A 15,275-nucleotide genomic window follows, 5' to 3' on the forward strand; every position below is an offset into this window, starting at 1 on the left:
CTTTATACTTCTACCTATTAAGTTTGGTTTTATTTTTGTTTCACTTTTTTGGCTTTAAGTTTTGTGTTCTTTATTCCCTTATGTATTGTTAATTCAATATATTATACGTGTTTGGTTTCATCAACTTTTGATTTATTCTTTTTGAATTTCATTATAACTCCAAATGTATAATTTTTATTTATTTTTTACTTCTATATGACTTATAATATTATATGTATTATTTAACCCGTTTTTTAATTACAATTCTTATATTGATTGCAACTCAGTAATCCTATTTCCCATATGACAAAATAGTATATTTTAATGAAATAATAAAAAATTTGAAATCCTATAATAATTATAATCTTTTTATTATAATCATATCACGAATATCGTACTCAATAGTTTGTGCTGGATTTTCTGAGCAAAAATTAGAAATTTTGACATGACACTTATATTATTACAATTTTTAATAATTATTTAAAAAAATTAACTAGGCTCGTGTTTCGAACGAATTATCAACTAGTATACACTAAAGAGATAGGTTCAATATATGTCAATTTCGAAATTTCTTAAATAATAAGCGGAAAATTTAATATGAAACCCTTCTGGAATCTATTAAAAATAAACTCAGACCACAATAATAGTGTCTTAGAAAAATTTAATCGAAACTAAGAAATGAAAAACAGAGCCCATTTGGATAACTCATGTGGTTAAAACTTTATTCTATGTGGTCGCTGCAGGTCCGATCCATGAAGAAAAAAAGAAAGAAAGGAAAGACAAAGCGAGGTCAAAAAGGATCCGTGTTATGTCCTAACATAGACAGTCACAGTGTCACACACTAACTAACATTAATCCAAGTGTTTCTGAAGAAAAGTTTGTTTTGAGTTATCTGACCAAACTTTCCACTTTAAACTATCTAACTTAAAGTCATTGTGTGTAAGCATGTATATATCTGTCAACTCACTACCCCCCAACTTAGAAAGCTTACTAAGAATCAATCTCTGTTTTTTAACACCCCCAGCTAACTTTTCTCTCATTCAATTCTGCCATTCTGCATATAAGCTATGCTGTCGGTGTGTTAAAATATGAAACAGTGAAATATATTTTACGGTTACACTTTATTCTGTGTTTTTATTGACTCTTCTTATCTTTTGTTTCTTTAGTAGGATTTTATTTCTGTACCAAGATCGAGATTTCAAAGCAGCTGAGCTATTTAAAGGTACTGCTCTGTTTGCTTTCTTATTTTATCACAGTGATCATTATTTGTTTCGTACTGTTTAGCCTTCTGTATGGTTGATTAGCAGATCATTAGTAAGATTATGTTGGCAAGTTCATTTATGTTGCCCATATTTTGTAAGCTTTCAAGGACTATAGATGTATGTACTTATTCGTATACAAGCAGTTTGTTCTCCTTAATGAATTGTGCATGTTAACCAACTGGTCTATCTAAAATCCTAAGATGTAGAGGAACCTGAAAGCCTGGGTCGAAGAATGGATTAATCATCTTTGAGGCAAAAATTAGTCCATAAAAAATAGTGAGGATGTCATGAAGTCGAACTTGTGTCCTCTGCCAGCCTAAGCCATCAAGCTTCGGTTAAGACCTATCTTAAGGTTTTAGAGGAAGGGACAACTAGATCGTATATTATGATCTAACCGTGCAATTGAATCAATTTTGCTTTCATGTTCTTTTTTGTTATTTGAATGGGTCTCTTTTTGTATGCTGATGTTTAACTTTTAAAGAAGTGGACGATAGTTTGTTTTTCCCGAATTTTTCACTGTGGAGCAACAAAGTGTTGGTGCACTGGTTGAGCTCGCGTCCTCATTGCGGGGGTCACGAGTTCGACTCTTGCCGTGTGTGATTAATTATCAAAAAAATTACAAACTTGAGATTGTATACTAATATTTTTTTCTGTGTGTTCAAAGTGTATTGATGTGTTCCTGGTTTATTTACAAAAAATTAATCAATCATTTACTCGAGATGATGCATTGGTTGACATTAGATTAGTGGAGGGCAAGCTACTTTTTGATTTTGTGGGTACTTCAATTCTTTACTATTCCAAGTGTTCAAACCTGTGAGACTAGGAGAGCAATTATAAAGTATGATTAAGAAACTAATCTTGCCTTGAGAAAGGAACAGGCAAATAGAGTTCATAATGAATCCGAATGAATGATAGCAGAGGTTGTGAGAGAGTGAGATGTCATGAACTTCGGGAAAATGTTGTTATCTTTGTTGTCCATCTGTTATCTTTACAGTTACTGTCCAATTCTGTTAATAATCTGACTATTTATTCGCAAAACCACTCCTATGTCAGGTTCTTGCTACAAACAAGGTTTTAAGAATTTAGAACCAGAGATGGCATCTTTATCCAGTCTAAGGGTCTAACCAGTTTTATTGGTTAGTTGGAAATTCCTATGCAGCTCTAGTGAGAAGAATAAGTTAGTGTTATGACATAGATATGTCTAGTTGGGAAGGGTTCTCTAATGCTTCTAAGAGTATTTTGATGTCTTTATTTAATTTTTATTGTTTCTCCAGTTGAGTAGTTCACTTAAACTTCATTACCTCTTGTTTAAGCCACTCAGGCAGGCGGGTCTGAGTATTTAAAAATTCTAGGACAACCTACGGAGATATAAAATCTAGAAGCGTCCCCTAAAACTGTGAACCAGACATGGATTTCTCTTAATAGGATTTCTACATCAGTAGTTACATTTACATCACATGTTGGCATTCATTGAAATTACATCTCCACTAGTTTGAGGTTTAGAAATCTAGGCTGAACACATTGTTCAGATACCCAAACCTCTGGTATAACTTCTAACTTCTAAGCCTTCAAGTATTATCGTGCTCACTGATGTGTGTTTATATATATTTATTACTAGTGTGATCTTATATTGTTTTTATCCAATTGTGTTTCAAATCTTCTGAGAATATTGAGTTTCTTTTCCTCATTATACTTTCTTTGTGCCTGGTGTTCTTTGATTTTGAATTCAAGATGTTTAGAGAGGTGGTACGCTTCTAGTTCAAATGAATATTTGAGATGCCGTGACTTGCAGTAGGTTGTGCTCTCTGGGATATTTTTTGCTCCTAAAACTACATATGTGTTCTGCCTCCGAGCGTCTAAATACTTATGTAATTTAATGGAATAGTAGTACCAGGTCATCACGTTGTATACATTACCAATATTGCTTCTTGTAATTGACCCTTGTATGAAAACTGGGGTGAAATGTCTCAAATGGTAATTTTAAAACTGGTCAGTTATTTCATTTATACTGATCGTACTTGTATATTGTTCCTTCATTTTATTACCTATATTGTGGCAGCTCGCGACGTATGTAAGTGTATCATCTTCTAAATCTTTATAAGGTGGAACATATTTGAATTTCAATGTGCGTAATGCTGTTTTATAAATTGCTCTTATCCTAATGATATGATATGCTTGCATTTATGTGAAGTCTAGCACTCCTAGGAAGTTTAATAACTGGAAAAAAAATGGATCAGCAAGGGCATGGACAGCCCCCAGGAATGGGGGTGGGTGGCTCAGCTCAGGTGCAATATGGTGTGCCAGCCTATCAAGCTAACCAAATGATGGGATCCACTCCTCCTGCATCGGCTGGTATAATCCAATCTCCGCAAGCAGCAGGTCTTTCATCTTCTCCAGCTCAGCTTGCACAACATCAACTTGCTTATCAGCAAATCCACCAGCAGCAGCAACAGCAATTGCAGCAACAACTCCAGAGTTTTTGGGCAAGCCAGTACCAAGAAATCGAACAAGTAACTGACTTTAAGAACCATAGTTTACCATTAGCTAGGATCAAGAAGATTATGAAAGCAGATGAGGATGTGAGGATGATATCAGCTGAAGCTCCAGTCATATTTGCACGTGCCTGTGAGATGTTCATTCTCGAGCTGACACTGAGGTCTTGGAATCACACCGAGGAGAACAAAAGGAGGACACTTCAAAAGAATGACATTGCCGCAGCCATCACGAGGACTGATATATTTGATTTCTTGGTTGATATTGTTCCGAGAGAAGATTTAAAAGACGAGGTTCTTGCTGCAACAATCCCAAGAGGGCCCCTTCCAGCACGAGGTCCAGCTGAGGGCCTTCCGTACTATTATATGCCGCCACAACCCGCTGCCCAGGTTGGGTCATCAGGTATGTACATGGGTAAGCCTGTGGATCAAGCCCTTTATGGCCAGCAGCCCCGACCTTACATGGCACCACTGATGTGGCCACAGCAGCCCCAACCTCCTGAAGAATCTTAAGCATATAATAAATCGATGCAACCTGAGGACACAGGAGTGTAATAATTAGCTTGTGTTAGCATACTCTGTTTAAATTTTTCGGTACCACTCGATCTAAGCCTACACTCAACTCTTTTTATTCTGTAGTGCTCGTCTTCTGCTAATAGGTTTTTAACTACCCTTATTCAGTATCTACAAATTTAAAACTCTGTCATCAAAATAATCAAGCTTCTGTGTTTTTGGATCATCAAATCTCCTAGTTTTTGTGTCTAATTTCAAGTCTGAAAGTACTTCGTAGAATGGAATATGCTGCATTACATGTAACTCATCATCTTGGGCTCCTGTTTCATTTTACTGTTATAAAACTGTAAAAAAAAATACTTAAATATAACAGACATGTTGTTTGCCAACGGTATAGATGATTTAACATGACGTCATAAATATTCCACGTTGATAAAGTATCTATGAACAAAAAAAAGAATAATAATAATATTGATTTTCACTTTTTATTATAACCGTTACAATACTTTTGTCTCCCAGCCTAGTCACGAGACCCACACACTAAACTAACCCACCCACGCATTTTAGTGCATGAGAGTAATTAGCTTTGTCTCTCTGTATCTGCAGTTATTCTCACAAGTGACTTCTCATTTGCTTCTGCAGTTTCATAACTCTTTTTTTTCTCAAATGTGTTGTAACATGTGATATATACATGCCCCATGCATTTTTCATCATGTTATTTCACTTCCTTACCAAATAAACATACAACTTTCATGTTCACTTCACGTTTGTTTCTTAACTATATTGTTTTCTTGTCAAGATGTCTAAATGCTCATATCAAGCAGAGTTAGACACAATGCCTTTTACAGCATATAATTTCAAGAAAATAAAGAGTCATCTTAGACTTTTCGAACCTTCTGTCAGAATTCTGGTTGTAATCTTTGTTACTGTTTTAGTTACATGTTGCTTTCTTTACTTTAACTATGGAGACTTGTCTAGAGGGTTTCAGTTTTCGATGCAACCTGAGAAGCTTCATGGGGCTGGTGGTTCGCGTAGAAAGATCGAGTATTTAAGCGAAAATGGTGGTTCTTGTGATGTGTTTGAGGGTGACTGGGTGTGGGATGATAGCTATCCTTTGTACCAGTCTAAAGATTGTAAGTTTTTGGATGATGGATTCAGGTGTTCGGAGAATGGCCGTCCTGATTTTTTCTACACTAAGTGGCGGTGGCAGCCTAACGATTGTGATCTTCCCAGGTTGTTCATGCTTTTCTACTTCTTGCTATAAGTTATATGGAATTAGTTGAAAGTTATAACTTGTCTTATTTGATCATTGTGAACTTGCTAATTTGTTATTTTACTGATTTTAACATTTTGAGTTGTTTTATTAGTGATAGCTTTTAATAGACATAACATGGTGTTCTTTTGTTAAGTTTCTAATTATGAACTGTTGGAAGTTTCTTCATGTAATAGAAACTGTCATGTATCAAAAATATAGATGGATACAAAGCTTTTGGCTGTTTTTTTTCTCTGTACACTCCTGGACTCTTTTTTGTGTGCTTGCTTCCTTTTTGTGGATCTTCCCGTGAACTTATGGACCACAAATCCGTTCAATCAGTTTTGCTTTGGTATCAGTTTTGTTTATGGTAGAAAAAAATCTACTCAATTTTTAACATCTTTCTGCAAATCCAATCGGATGGACGAAAAGATAAATAATATGTTCATGAAGGTGTTGTTATCATGAATTATAGTCTCGAGAATGATACATGTCCTCCCATAAGGTTGTTCTGTAATATTGTGATGACACGTTAAACACATTTCTGGCATGGTAGGAAGAAGATAATAACGTATTTCGTAAATTTAATTCCAGATTTGATGCAAAATTAATGTTGGAGAAATTGCGGAACAAAAGGTTAGTTTTCGTTGGAGACTCGATTGGAAGAAACCAGTGGGAGTCCCTTCTCTGCATGCTATCTTCTGTGGTTGCCAATAAGGGATCAATTTATGAAGTTAATGGCAAACCAATTACTAAGCACAAAGGGTTCTTGGTCTTCATGTTTGAGGACTATAATTGCACAGTGGAGTACTATAGGGCTCCGTTTCTCGTGTCTCAGGGCAGGCCTCCTGCTAAATCTCCACCAAATGTAAGAAGTACCCTCAACTTAGATCAGCTGGATTGGAGCTATTTGAAATGGAGAGATGCAGATATTTTGGTTTTCAACACAGGACACTGGTGGAATTTCGAGAAGACCACTAGAATGTATGTGCATTTGTACAAGTATTATAAGACCATCATCTCTCTTTTTCTTCTACATTGGTAGAATGTATGAGGATCGAACCTGGTTTTATTTAAAGTTGGAGATTTGCCTCTAAAACATCAGATCTTTTTTTTGCGAATATCATTGAATGACTTTCCCGTAATCATATTTCTGATTCTGACTGATCAGGGGTTGCTACTTTCAAGAAGGAAGAGAAGTGAAGATGGAGATGCAAGTAGATGCTGCATATCGGAAGTCCTTAGAAACTGTCGTGGGTTTTATAAAGCGGGAATTGAATACAAGCAAGACTCAAGTCTTTTTTCGTACTTATTCCCCTGTACATTTCAGGTTTGCCAATAACACCTTCACAAGTCTCCATTTTATTACTCTAATTTCCTACTCCGTTATGTAAAGAAGCTTTAGCCAAAGTTAAACATGACATTGACAATACAGAGGCGGGGATTGGAGAAATGGCGGAGGCTGCCACGAGGAGAAACTTCCAGAACTAGACCCCTACAGATTGTCATCTCACAGTTTAGGAAACTACAACATTTTTAAAGAAGTATTATCATCCCCGTTGAACAAATCGTTTGGTAGTCATTTAGAAGTGTTAGATGTTAGTAATATGAGTTTGAGAAGAAAAGATGGACATTCATCTATTTATTATCTTGTTCCACCATCGTCTCACGCAAGACAGGACTGCAGCCACTGGTGTCTACCTGGAGTTCCGGATTCGTGGAATGAGCTGCTGTACGCTCTTTTTCTAAAGCGAGAGGCGTCTCTTGTCACGAATTCATCTAAGCTGTGGACAACTGCATGAGTGCTTACAATAGTACATTTTTGGCTTAAAATTGAAGCCATGAAAGAATATAGATATGACAGCAGCAGCAGCAGCAGGGTATGTAATGCTTACTATCAGTTTTTTGGTTCATCAGAGTCGAAGTAGATTGAGACAGTGTGAGGAAATGAAGAGAAGAAAGTACATAGGGGGTAGCAAGGTTCTTTTTCTTTATTATGTTAAACAACACATAACACTGTATATGGAAATTTCACTTATTCTTTCTACAGAATGTTGTGTTCTCTTGTCATGAACTACAAAATCTTTTCATCTGTCTCGTTGATCGTTTGAGGTCACTGGAACAACTCGTTGATCGTTGTATTTCAAGTCGATATCGTTTAACTCCATACCGGAAAGGGGTAATAAAAATGTGTATTGTACGTTACTAACTTTGCAAGGACTCACGTCGGGTGCCAAATGGATCGGTATGTCTAAGCCGAACAGTAAAATCGGATTATAAATAAGCGTACAACAGAGTGAGAGACTTTTGAATGCACTCAAGAATCCCCAATACAACAAACTGCCAAAGCGGAAATCCATTCAGACCGCAGTCTTTTCCCCCTTTTCTGAGGAAAGCAACATGTTGTACAAGGTTGAAATCGTGTAGGTCCAGAAAATTTTGGTACCGTAACGTGTAGGATTCTACCGATTGTGTGCGCCATCACCCTTCAAATTTAACAAGTAATTGAACTCAATAAAAACACAATGTTTCAAGAAACTTAAATTAAAAAAAGAATTCCAACAAAGAATTGTATCATGATTAAATTCTTGTATCCTTGTTGCGGGAGGTCCGGAAACTCTTGGTGTGCGTGGCATAAAGAGAGAAATATAGTCACAGTGATCATCACGTTGTTTGCCGTCTGTTCCCCGTACACAATTATTTGTCCCACATTTCCACAAAAAAACAAAAGATAACGCGTGTAATAAAAGCATAATTATCACATAAACTAGTTACTGCTATAAAACTTGTAACCAGAGACAAGAATAACTTCCAATACAAAAGTCTACAATCTTATCTTAACATAGACCGCCCATACACATTTAACAAGTCCGGGGGTAACTAATACTAGTTTTAATGAATTTACTGCGACTTCTTCTCTGAAACAAAGCAGCACTAATCATGCCATCTTGTTGTCTCACTTTCCCCTCTTTTTTACCATGTCTTTTTTTGTTGATCCTCCCCACGTTTGCAGCACCAACTCCTACGTTGTTGTTTCAGGTACATAGATTTTCAGCACCAACTCCCCACGTTTATTATATCTCTGATGTGCATTATTATTAACAATTTTCTTGATTTATTAAGGGATTCAACTGGGACTCATGCAACAAGCAAGGAGGGTGGTACAATTCACTAATCAACTCTGTGGCTGATCTCGCTTCTGCCGGTGTTACTCATGTTTGGCTCCCCCCACCTTCTCAGTCTGTCGCACCCCAAGGTCCATTTCTTTCCTCCCTCTGTGTTCATTTCGGAAATTTAAATACTTATTTATCAAGTCCTACACATGACCCCTCAAGGTGGCCATTCTTAATTTAAAGACAAAAATAAGAGATTCACTAGACTAATGGGAATTCCTCTCCTTTTTATTCATCTAATTATATGCTGTGTGATTGTTTAATTTTTGTTTTCCTATTCAGCTTTTGTGTCATCGCTCTGAAGTCTGTTCCAAATTATGCCCCTGTTATTCTTTTGTCCTGTTTAGACATTAAAGAACAATTGATATCTAAACAAATAATTAAGGCTTGGACCTTCGAGTTATGTAAAACACTTCCAGTTTTTTGATGACTTAATTTACAGTAATTGCTATTGTACTCTGTATGTCTATGGTGACTTTACTGTTATTTTTCCAATTCATTTCTCTTAGCTGATATGAACTCATTACTCATTAAACATATCTGAATTTATAATTTCATATTTTGGACTTTGGGATCAATTTTTGGATAGCTAATGCAGTGAAAATGAACCCCGGAACGAATAAGTGGCTTTGAAATCACATATGACTGCTGCCTTCATGCGACGAATGTAGTTAAATTTTGTTACTTCTCGGCCATCTGAAGTCTCATTGCTTCATTTTTATCGCTTGTTCAGGATATCTACCAGGAAGGCTTTATGATCTCAACGTGTCTGCATATGGAAGTGAAAATGAACTGAAGGCACTAATCAAAGCTTTTAATGACAAGGGAATTAAATGCATTGCGGACATAGTAATAAATCACAGATGCGCGGAGAAACAAGATAGCCGAGGTATATGGTGCATTTTTGAGGGAGGAACTGCTGATGATCGCCTTGACTGGGGCCCTTCTTATATTTGCAGAGACGATACAGCATATTCTAATGGAAAGGGGAACCTAGATACTGGCCTGGACTTTCCAGGAGCTCCCGATATAGACCATCTCAATCTGAGGGTACAAAGAGAGCTATCAGATTGGATGAACTGGCTCAAATCTGAAATTGGATTTGATGGCTGGAGATTTGATTTTGTCCGGGGATATTCTCCGAGCATTACCAAGGTCTATATGCAAAATACATTCCCACAATTTGCAGTTGGCGAGTACTGGGATAGTCTTTCTTATGGACAAGATGGAAAACCGGACTATAACCAAGACAATCACCGCAATGCACTGGCTCAATGGGTTCAAACTGGTGGTGGTGGTGTCACAGCGTTTGATTTTACAACTAAAGGAATTCTTCAAGCTGCTGTGGAGGGTGAGTTGTGGAGAATGAAGGACTCAAATGGAAATCCTCCAGGTTTGATTGGAATTTCACCGGGAAATGCTGTGACCTTCATTGACAATCATGATACTTTCTCTCAGAAGATGTGGCCATTCCCATCCGACAAAGTGATGCAAGGATATGCCTACATACTAACTCATCCTGGGATTCCGACAATTGTAAGTTGTACTCTATAATCGTAATCATTTTATATAGCTTTGAGTCGCTTTGGCATAAAGATTGACAAATATTTGCTCGACACTGTTTGCAGTTTTATGACCACTTTTTCGATTGGGGGCTTAAGGATGCAATCTCTAAAATAACAGCAATTAGAATAAGGAATGCAATCAGCGCAACAAGCAGTGTACAGATCATGGCTTCTGACGATGATCTCTATGTAGCGAAAGTTGATGATAAAATATATGTCAAGATTGGATCAAGGTACGATGTCGGAGACCTTGTTCCACCAAATTATAAAGTAGCTACATCCGGAAATGACTATTGTATATGGGATAATAATTAAGATTCAATAGTCCTATATTTCATTCACTACGAGAAACAGAGCTTAAACCGATCGCTAAAACGGTCGGTTCCCTTCAAATTACGGTTGTCTATCACTAAAGCCGACCGTAAACGGTGGTCAAGTTTACCGTCGTGGGTTTTGGAGAAATATGACCTGGTTTGATCAAAAATGACGCTGACCTTATTTGTCAGTCAAAGTGACATGTCCTGATACGTGTCTAGGTCCCGGCTGACGTGTCAGGCCCGCACACCGTGATGTGGCACATCCACGTTAGGTGACATGTGCGCGGTCCCACGCCACGTGTCAGTACTAGGTCATCGAACTTTTTTATATAACCGACCGTATTTAAACGGCTGTCATATAACCGACCAATGCCTAACGTGTCAGCGGTAGATGATCCTACCTTTTATGTTTAACCGACCGTTACGAACCGACTGCTCGTAACCGACCCACATAACTAACCAATTCGTGCCACATGTCAGCACTAGGTGGTTCATTTTTTCCTCTACAAATCGACCGCTACTAACCGACTTTCTTATCACCGACCCTTCTTATCACTGACCCACATAACCGACTAAACTTTGTCATGTGTCATCAGTAGGTGTTTCGCCTTTTTCTGTTTAGCCGACCTTTTTAAACCAACCGATATAAACGACCAATTAAACCGACCACATGTCAGTCAGTTTAAGTCTGGAAGTCGATTTAAATTTTGTCGTGTTTGATAAATGGATAAAAATTCTAAAATTATACAGTAGCTTACAAAACTGACCACGGCAACTCGACAACCTTTTGGTCGGGTTCGGTTGTGTACAATCGGTTTTCACGGTCAGCTTGATGTCTACAATTTCAAAAAAAAACAGCTGAATTTATACATCCCCATGTTTTTGCCAAATCAATCCAAAATAATGCAAAAAAAATACTGCTCAAAACATAAAAGACCATTTACATTCACCTAACCATTCACAAAAGCATTTATAATTACAAATCATGTTCAAACATCATTCACAAACTAAATTGTTCGAAAACATAATACTAAGGTTAAAACTATGTAAATGGACGGCTCGATCATAAATAAAAACTACAAGCCTGTTATGTCATCATCATCAAGCTCACCCCTCAGGAAGATGTCTTCATGACTTCATCATTGGGTGGTTGGTCGTCGTCATGTCTACCTCCATCTCCATGCACAATGTCACCATCACCCTCTCCATGCTCGGCGCCACTCTCTCCATTCTCGCCTTCCTCTGCATCCCAAATTACATTGAAGTGGTTAGACACTTTGTTTTGATGCATATTTATCGACCTTTTGGCCCTTTTCCAACCCAAATTTTATAGTTAAGAGTTAATTTTGGGGTCGATTTTATAATGTTTAGTAAACTGCACTACGTGTATATGTAGTTTATGTGTCGGGCCACTTGGGATACTCTAATTCAAAACTACCGTGGGCCATAAGGCACTTTACTTTTCGTTACGTAATGTACATTTTTGTTAAGTATCTAAGACGCCGTCTGTTTGGCTAGGGTAAAATGATACTATTCATGCTGCAACATCAATATAGTATATATATACAATTTATTACAAACCTAAGTTTAGAAAATGTGGGTACAATTCTTGTGGCTACTTTGAGTGGATCCACCACTTGGATCTCGTTCTTTGGAGGCTATTGAGAAGTTGCATAAACGAAGTGTTCAAATATTCAAAAGTACATGAGTGGGATGGATAGGTTGATTGATACTCCCTTTATCTCATTCATTTTTATACCATTTCTTTTTTTTATGTCTCATTCATATCTATATATTTCAAACTTATCAAAAATGATAAAAAATTTGTAATATAAAAATCAACTACACTCACTACTTTCTCCCACTACATTTACTTTATTTATTAAATATTAAATGGTCCCACCACTTTAACCAACTTTATACTTTTTTTCACTAAATTACACTTTTTATTTGTCTCTCGTCCCACTATCTTAACAAAAGTAATATTATTTTATTATATTTCTTGTTCTCCGTGCCCAAACCATTTGTATACAAATGGCTAGGAGGGAGGGAGTATGAATGAAGCGGAGATTAATAATTTGAAGAGAAAGCCTGTATTTATGGTGATCGTAATGTTATTATCTTCTCCATGATGATGAGTACTTAGTTTACTTCAATTATGCTTGATAATGTTGTACTTCAGTTACGCTTGATAATATTATTGAGGAGTACGACTCCGATAACTATATTTAAGATATTTAGGGTGAATGTGTTGATTCCGGAATTTATCTATTCAACCGGGTTTATGTATTGTATTTTGGTGGATGTAAGTTGTTTTATATATATTATATTCTTCAAGTTTTAATAGCGAAGAAACATTTGTTATATGTCAAATTCCAAGTAATTAGCTAATATACAAACGTAGAGAAAGATGATGACAAAGATCTTAAATAAAGCTATCAAAAATATATCACAGATTTTCGTAACCAAAATATTACCCACATGTTTTCATAACCAAAAAACTATCACATTTCTTGAAAACGTAAAAAGAGTAGCACATGTCTCTAAATTCTTAGAGCAACTCCAATGGGCTATATTCCTTACCTATATTCAGTACAGGTGGATGACTATAGGGGTTGAGAGCAAAAATTGGGCCTCCAACGCAACTCCTCATCCCCAAAAAATTTTAGTAGAGAGAAAACTCATCCCCTTGTTTTGGGAACCAAAATTCACACCCCTATATTCTCCAGCTCAGCTCCCGCTTCCATCTCCCGCTCTATTACCTCTCCCGCCTAAAATCACATCTAGTCTTCTTCTTCATCAGTCCTCTGCATCAATTCAAGACTATTCAAGACTTGTCTGCTTAATAAGGTATGGACCCTAATTTATGCCTGTCATTTTTTTAACAAAAATTAAAACATACTCTTATATCTATGTATGAAATTGTACAGTAATTAATCTTGATTAAGTATGCATAGAAGCCCCATTTTACATGTTTATCTCATCTCTGTTCTGTTCAATTTATTTAATATACTTGATCTTCTTAGTTAATGATTTGATTACATGAATTAGGAACTTACCAGATGCATTATATATACTATAATGAGTGCATCTAAGTTCTTTCCATTTTTACAAGCATAAATCCAATTAATTTGATTTTACATATAGGTGAACGATGTCATACTTTACATCTTTGTTGAATGGAAACGTTTACGAAGTTGAGGATATTGATTCAACCCAAATCCCCTCCCAAATACTTACATTTGGTACACAAGAATGTACTCAACAAAAAAAGGGTAGAGCTATTAATTTTTCTACCGAGGAGGATATTTTACTTGTTTCTGCTTGGCGAAACATAAGCATGGATCCAATACAAGGAAGTAATCAAACACATCAAACATATTGGGAAAGAATTACAGCCTTTTACGATCAGAACAAAACATTTTCTAGTGATCGGACAGCTAATTCGTTGTCTCATCGGTGGTCCATTATAAATTGTTCGTTGTCCAAATTTATCGGGTATTACAATAAAGTTCAAGAATTAAATCAAAGCGGACTTAGCGAACAAGACAAGGTACATTATAAATTCTCATATTTTTTTAATTGCAGTGTACAACCAACCTTGTGTTATCGTTGTTTTGTGTTTGTTTTGTTAAAGTTTTGTAACTGGAATTACATTAGTAGTAGCAGTAGGATTTTGTGCCTGTTTGATTCATTATGAATATTGGTCTGGTATTGTGCTTCCTAATAGCTAAGCTTCTTTTCTTTGTTCTGCACCATTCATAGGTACGAGACGCAATGACAATGTATTCAACCCTCCAAAAGAAGACCTTCCAGTTAATACACTGCTGGACAGAATTGCGAAACTGCCCAAAATTCAGTTCAACTTTGAAAAAGAAAACCAGAAAATCTCCTTTTGAAAGCCCTGCATCTTCTGCAAGTGCTCAAAGTCAGGAAATTGAAGAACAAATGGAACGACCAATGGGTAAAAAAGCTGCAAAACGTTTAAAAAAAATCGAACACGATGCAAAAGATGTTGAATTCATTACAGCTTTAAATCAAGTGAAAGATACAATGAGTAAGTTGTCTAAGGTGAGACATGAAAAAATTCAGCAGATGATTGAACTTGAGAAAGAAAGGTTTAAGGCAGCAGAGGAACGAGAGAAAGCAAGAGAGGAACGAGATAGAGCAAGGGAGGAACGAGATAGACGGATGTATGAAATGTCCGTCTTGGGAATCGATACTAGTACAATGGAGGCACCACTTGTTGAGTACTACAAATCTCTCAAAGCTGACATTTTAAATAAGAGAATTTCATGAACACTACTTACTTTGTAATATTATGTTAAGTCTGTTGGATTCATTTCTGGATTTAATATTGTGTAATATTATTATATAATATCATGAACACTATGTATTGAATCAAATTTTTTATTAATTGTCAATCACAACAAATACATGAAAGAAAAAGACAAACTAAAATAGAAAAGAAAAAGACAAACTAAAATAGAAAAGAAAAAGACAAACTAAAATAGAAAAGAAAAGAAAGAAATGTAGCTACTCCATTTCCATGCCATGAATCTCCCAAAGGTGTTCCACAAGATCATTTTGTAATTGCATATGAGTCTGTCTGTCCCGAATTTGTTGATGCACCTGTAAAAATTCTTTGAAATCCCTCGTACGAGTACGACTAGTAGAAGCGAGAGGTACAGATTCATCTAAATCATAGTTTTCATTTGAAAG

The 15,275-nt window shown here is 36.3% G+C and overlaps 4 protein-coding genes across 6 annotated transcripts; all 4 read left to right on the plus strand.

Moving 5' to 3' along the window:
• The first annotated feature begins 813 nt into the window (after window positions 1–813).
• Window positions 814–4,364, plus strand: LOC141659225 (nuclear transcription factor Y subunit C-3-like). 3 transcript variants are annotated; one of them, XM_074466011.1, is made up of 3 exons: window positions 814–1,055; window positions 1,146–1,201; window positions 3,438–4,364. In XM_074466011.1, the coding sequence occupies exons 1-3, from the start codon at window positions 925–927 to the stop codon at window positions 4,244–4,246; spliced, it is 996 nt and encodes a 331-aa protein (XP_074322112.1). In that variant the 5' UTR covers window positions 814–924; the 3' UTR covers window positions 4,247–4,364. The 3 variants fall into 3 exon arrangements, 2 of the variants coding, with proteins under 2 accessions (XP_074322112.1, XP_074322113.1); XM_074466012.1 differs by having other exon boundaries at window positions 974–1,055; window positions 3,433–4,364; XR_012549676.1 differs by lacking the exon at window positions 3,438–4,364 and adding an exon at window positions 2,973–3,426 and having other exon boundaries at window positions 914–1,201.
• A 181-nt stretch (window positions 4,365–4,545) lies between these two features.
• LOC141659223 (protein trichome birefringence-like 10) lies at window positions 4,546–7,590 on the plus strand. The gene is made up of 4 exons (XM_074466009.1): window positions 4,546–5,479; window positions 6,093–6,482; window positions 6,670–6,828; window positions 6,934–7,590. Exons 1-4 carry the CDS (start codon window positions 5,046–5,048, stop codon window positions 7,298–7,300), a joined length of 1,350 nt encoding a protein of 449 aa, XP_074322110.1. The 5' UTR covers window positions 4,546–5,045; the 3' UTR covers window positions 7,301–7,590.
• Window positions 7,591–8,295: 705 nt separating this feature from the next.
• On the plus strand, window positions 8,296–10,629 carry LOC141659224 (alpha-amylase). The gene is made up of 4 exons (XM_074466010.1): window positions 8,296–8,537; window positions 8,622–8,754; window positions 9,405–10,207; window positions 10,300–10,629. The coding sequence occupies exons 1-4, from the start codon at window positions 8,439–8,441 to the stop codon at window positions 10,549–10,551; spliced, it is 1,287 nt and encodes a 428-aa protein (XP_074322111.1). The 5' UTR covers window positions 8,296–8,438; the 3' UTR covers window positions 10,552–10,629.
• A 2,456-nt stretch (window positions 10,630–13,085) lies between these two features.
• LOC141661943 (glutathione S-transferase T2-like) lies at window positions 13,086–14,852 on the plus strand. The gene is made up of 3 exons (XM_074468972.1): window positions 13,086–13,403; window positions 13,701–14,106; window positions 14,319–14,852. Exons 2-3 carry the CDS (start codon window positions 13,708–13,710, stop codon window positions 14,850–14,852), a joined length of 933 nt encoding a protein of 310 aa, XP_074325073.1. The 5' UTR covers window positions 13,086–13,403; window positions 13,701–13,707.
• Window positions 14,853–15,275: the final 423 nt, after the last annotated feature.

The sequence above is a fragment of the Apium graveolens genome, chromosome 5, assembly GCF_009905375.1.
Source record: "Apium graveolens cultivar Ventura chromosome 5, ASM990537v1, whole genome shotgun sequence".
Classification (NCBI taxonomy): domain Eukaryota; kingdom Viridiplantae; phylum Streptophyta; class Magnoliopsida; order Apiales; family Apiaceae; genus Apium; species Apium graveolens.

Coding starts and splice junctions, on each gene's coding strand:
- LOC141659225 (XM_074466011.1), top strand. CDS start 925: ATGTATATATCTGTCAACTCACTACCCCCCAACTTAGAAAGCTTACTA. Junction 1,056..1,145: donor GCATATAAGCTATGCTGTCG/GTGTGTTAAAAT, acceptor TTGTTTCTTTAG/TAGGATTTTATTTCTGTACC. Junction 1,202..3,437: donor AGCAGCTGAGCTATTTAAAG/GTACTGCTCTGT, acceptor TGTGAAGTCTAG/CACTCCTAGGAAGTTTAATA.
- LOC141659223 (XM_074466009.1), top strand. CDS start 5,046: ATGTCTAAATGCTCATATCAAGCAGAGTTAGACACAATGCCTTTTACA. Junction 6,483..6,669: donor TTCGAGAAGACCACTAGAAT/GTATGTGCATTT, acceptor CTGACTGATCAG/GGGTTGCTACTTTCAAGAAG. Junction 6,829..6,933: donor TATTCCCCTGTACATTTCAG/GTTTGCCAATAA, acceptor TTGACAATACAG/AGGCGGGGATTGGAGAAATG.
- LOC141659224 (XM_074466010.1), top strand. CDS start 8,439: ATGCCATCTTGTTGTCTCACTTTCCCCTCTTTTTTACCATGTCTTTTT. Junction 8,755..9,404: donor TCAGTCTGTCGCACCCCAAG/GTCCATTTCTTT, acceptor TCGCTTGTTCAG/GATATCTACCAGGAAGGCTT. Junction 10,208..10,299: donor ATCCTGGGATTCCGACAATT/GTAAGTTGTACT, acceptor CACTGTTTGCAG/TTTTATGACCACTTTTTCGA.
- LOC141661943 (XM_074468972.1), top strand. CDS start 13,708: ATGTCATACTTTACATCTTTGTTGAATGGAAACGTTTACGAAGTTGAG. Junction 14,107..14,318: donor GACTTAGCGAACAAGACAAG/GTACATTATAAA, acceptor CACCATTCATAG/GTACGAGACGCAATGACAAT.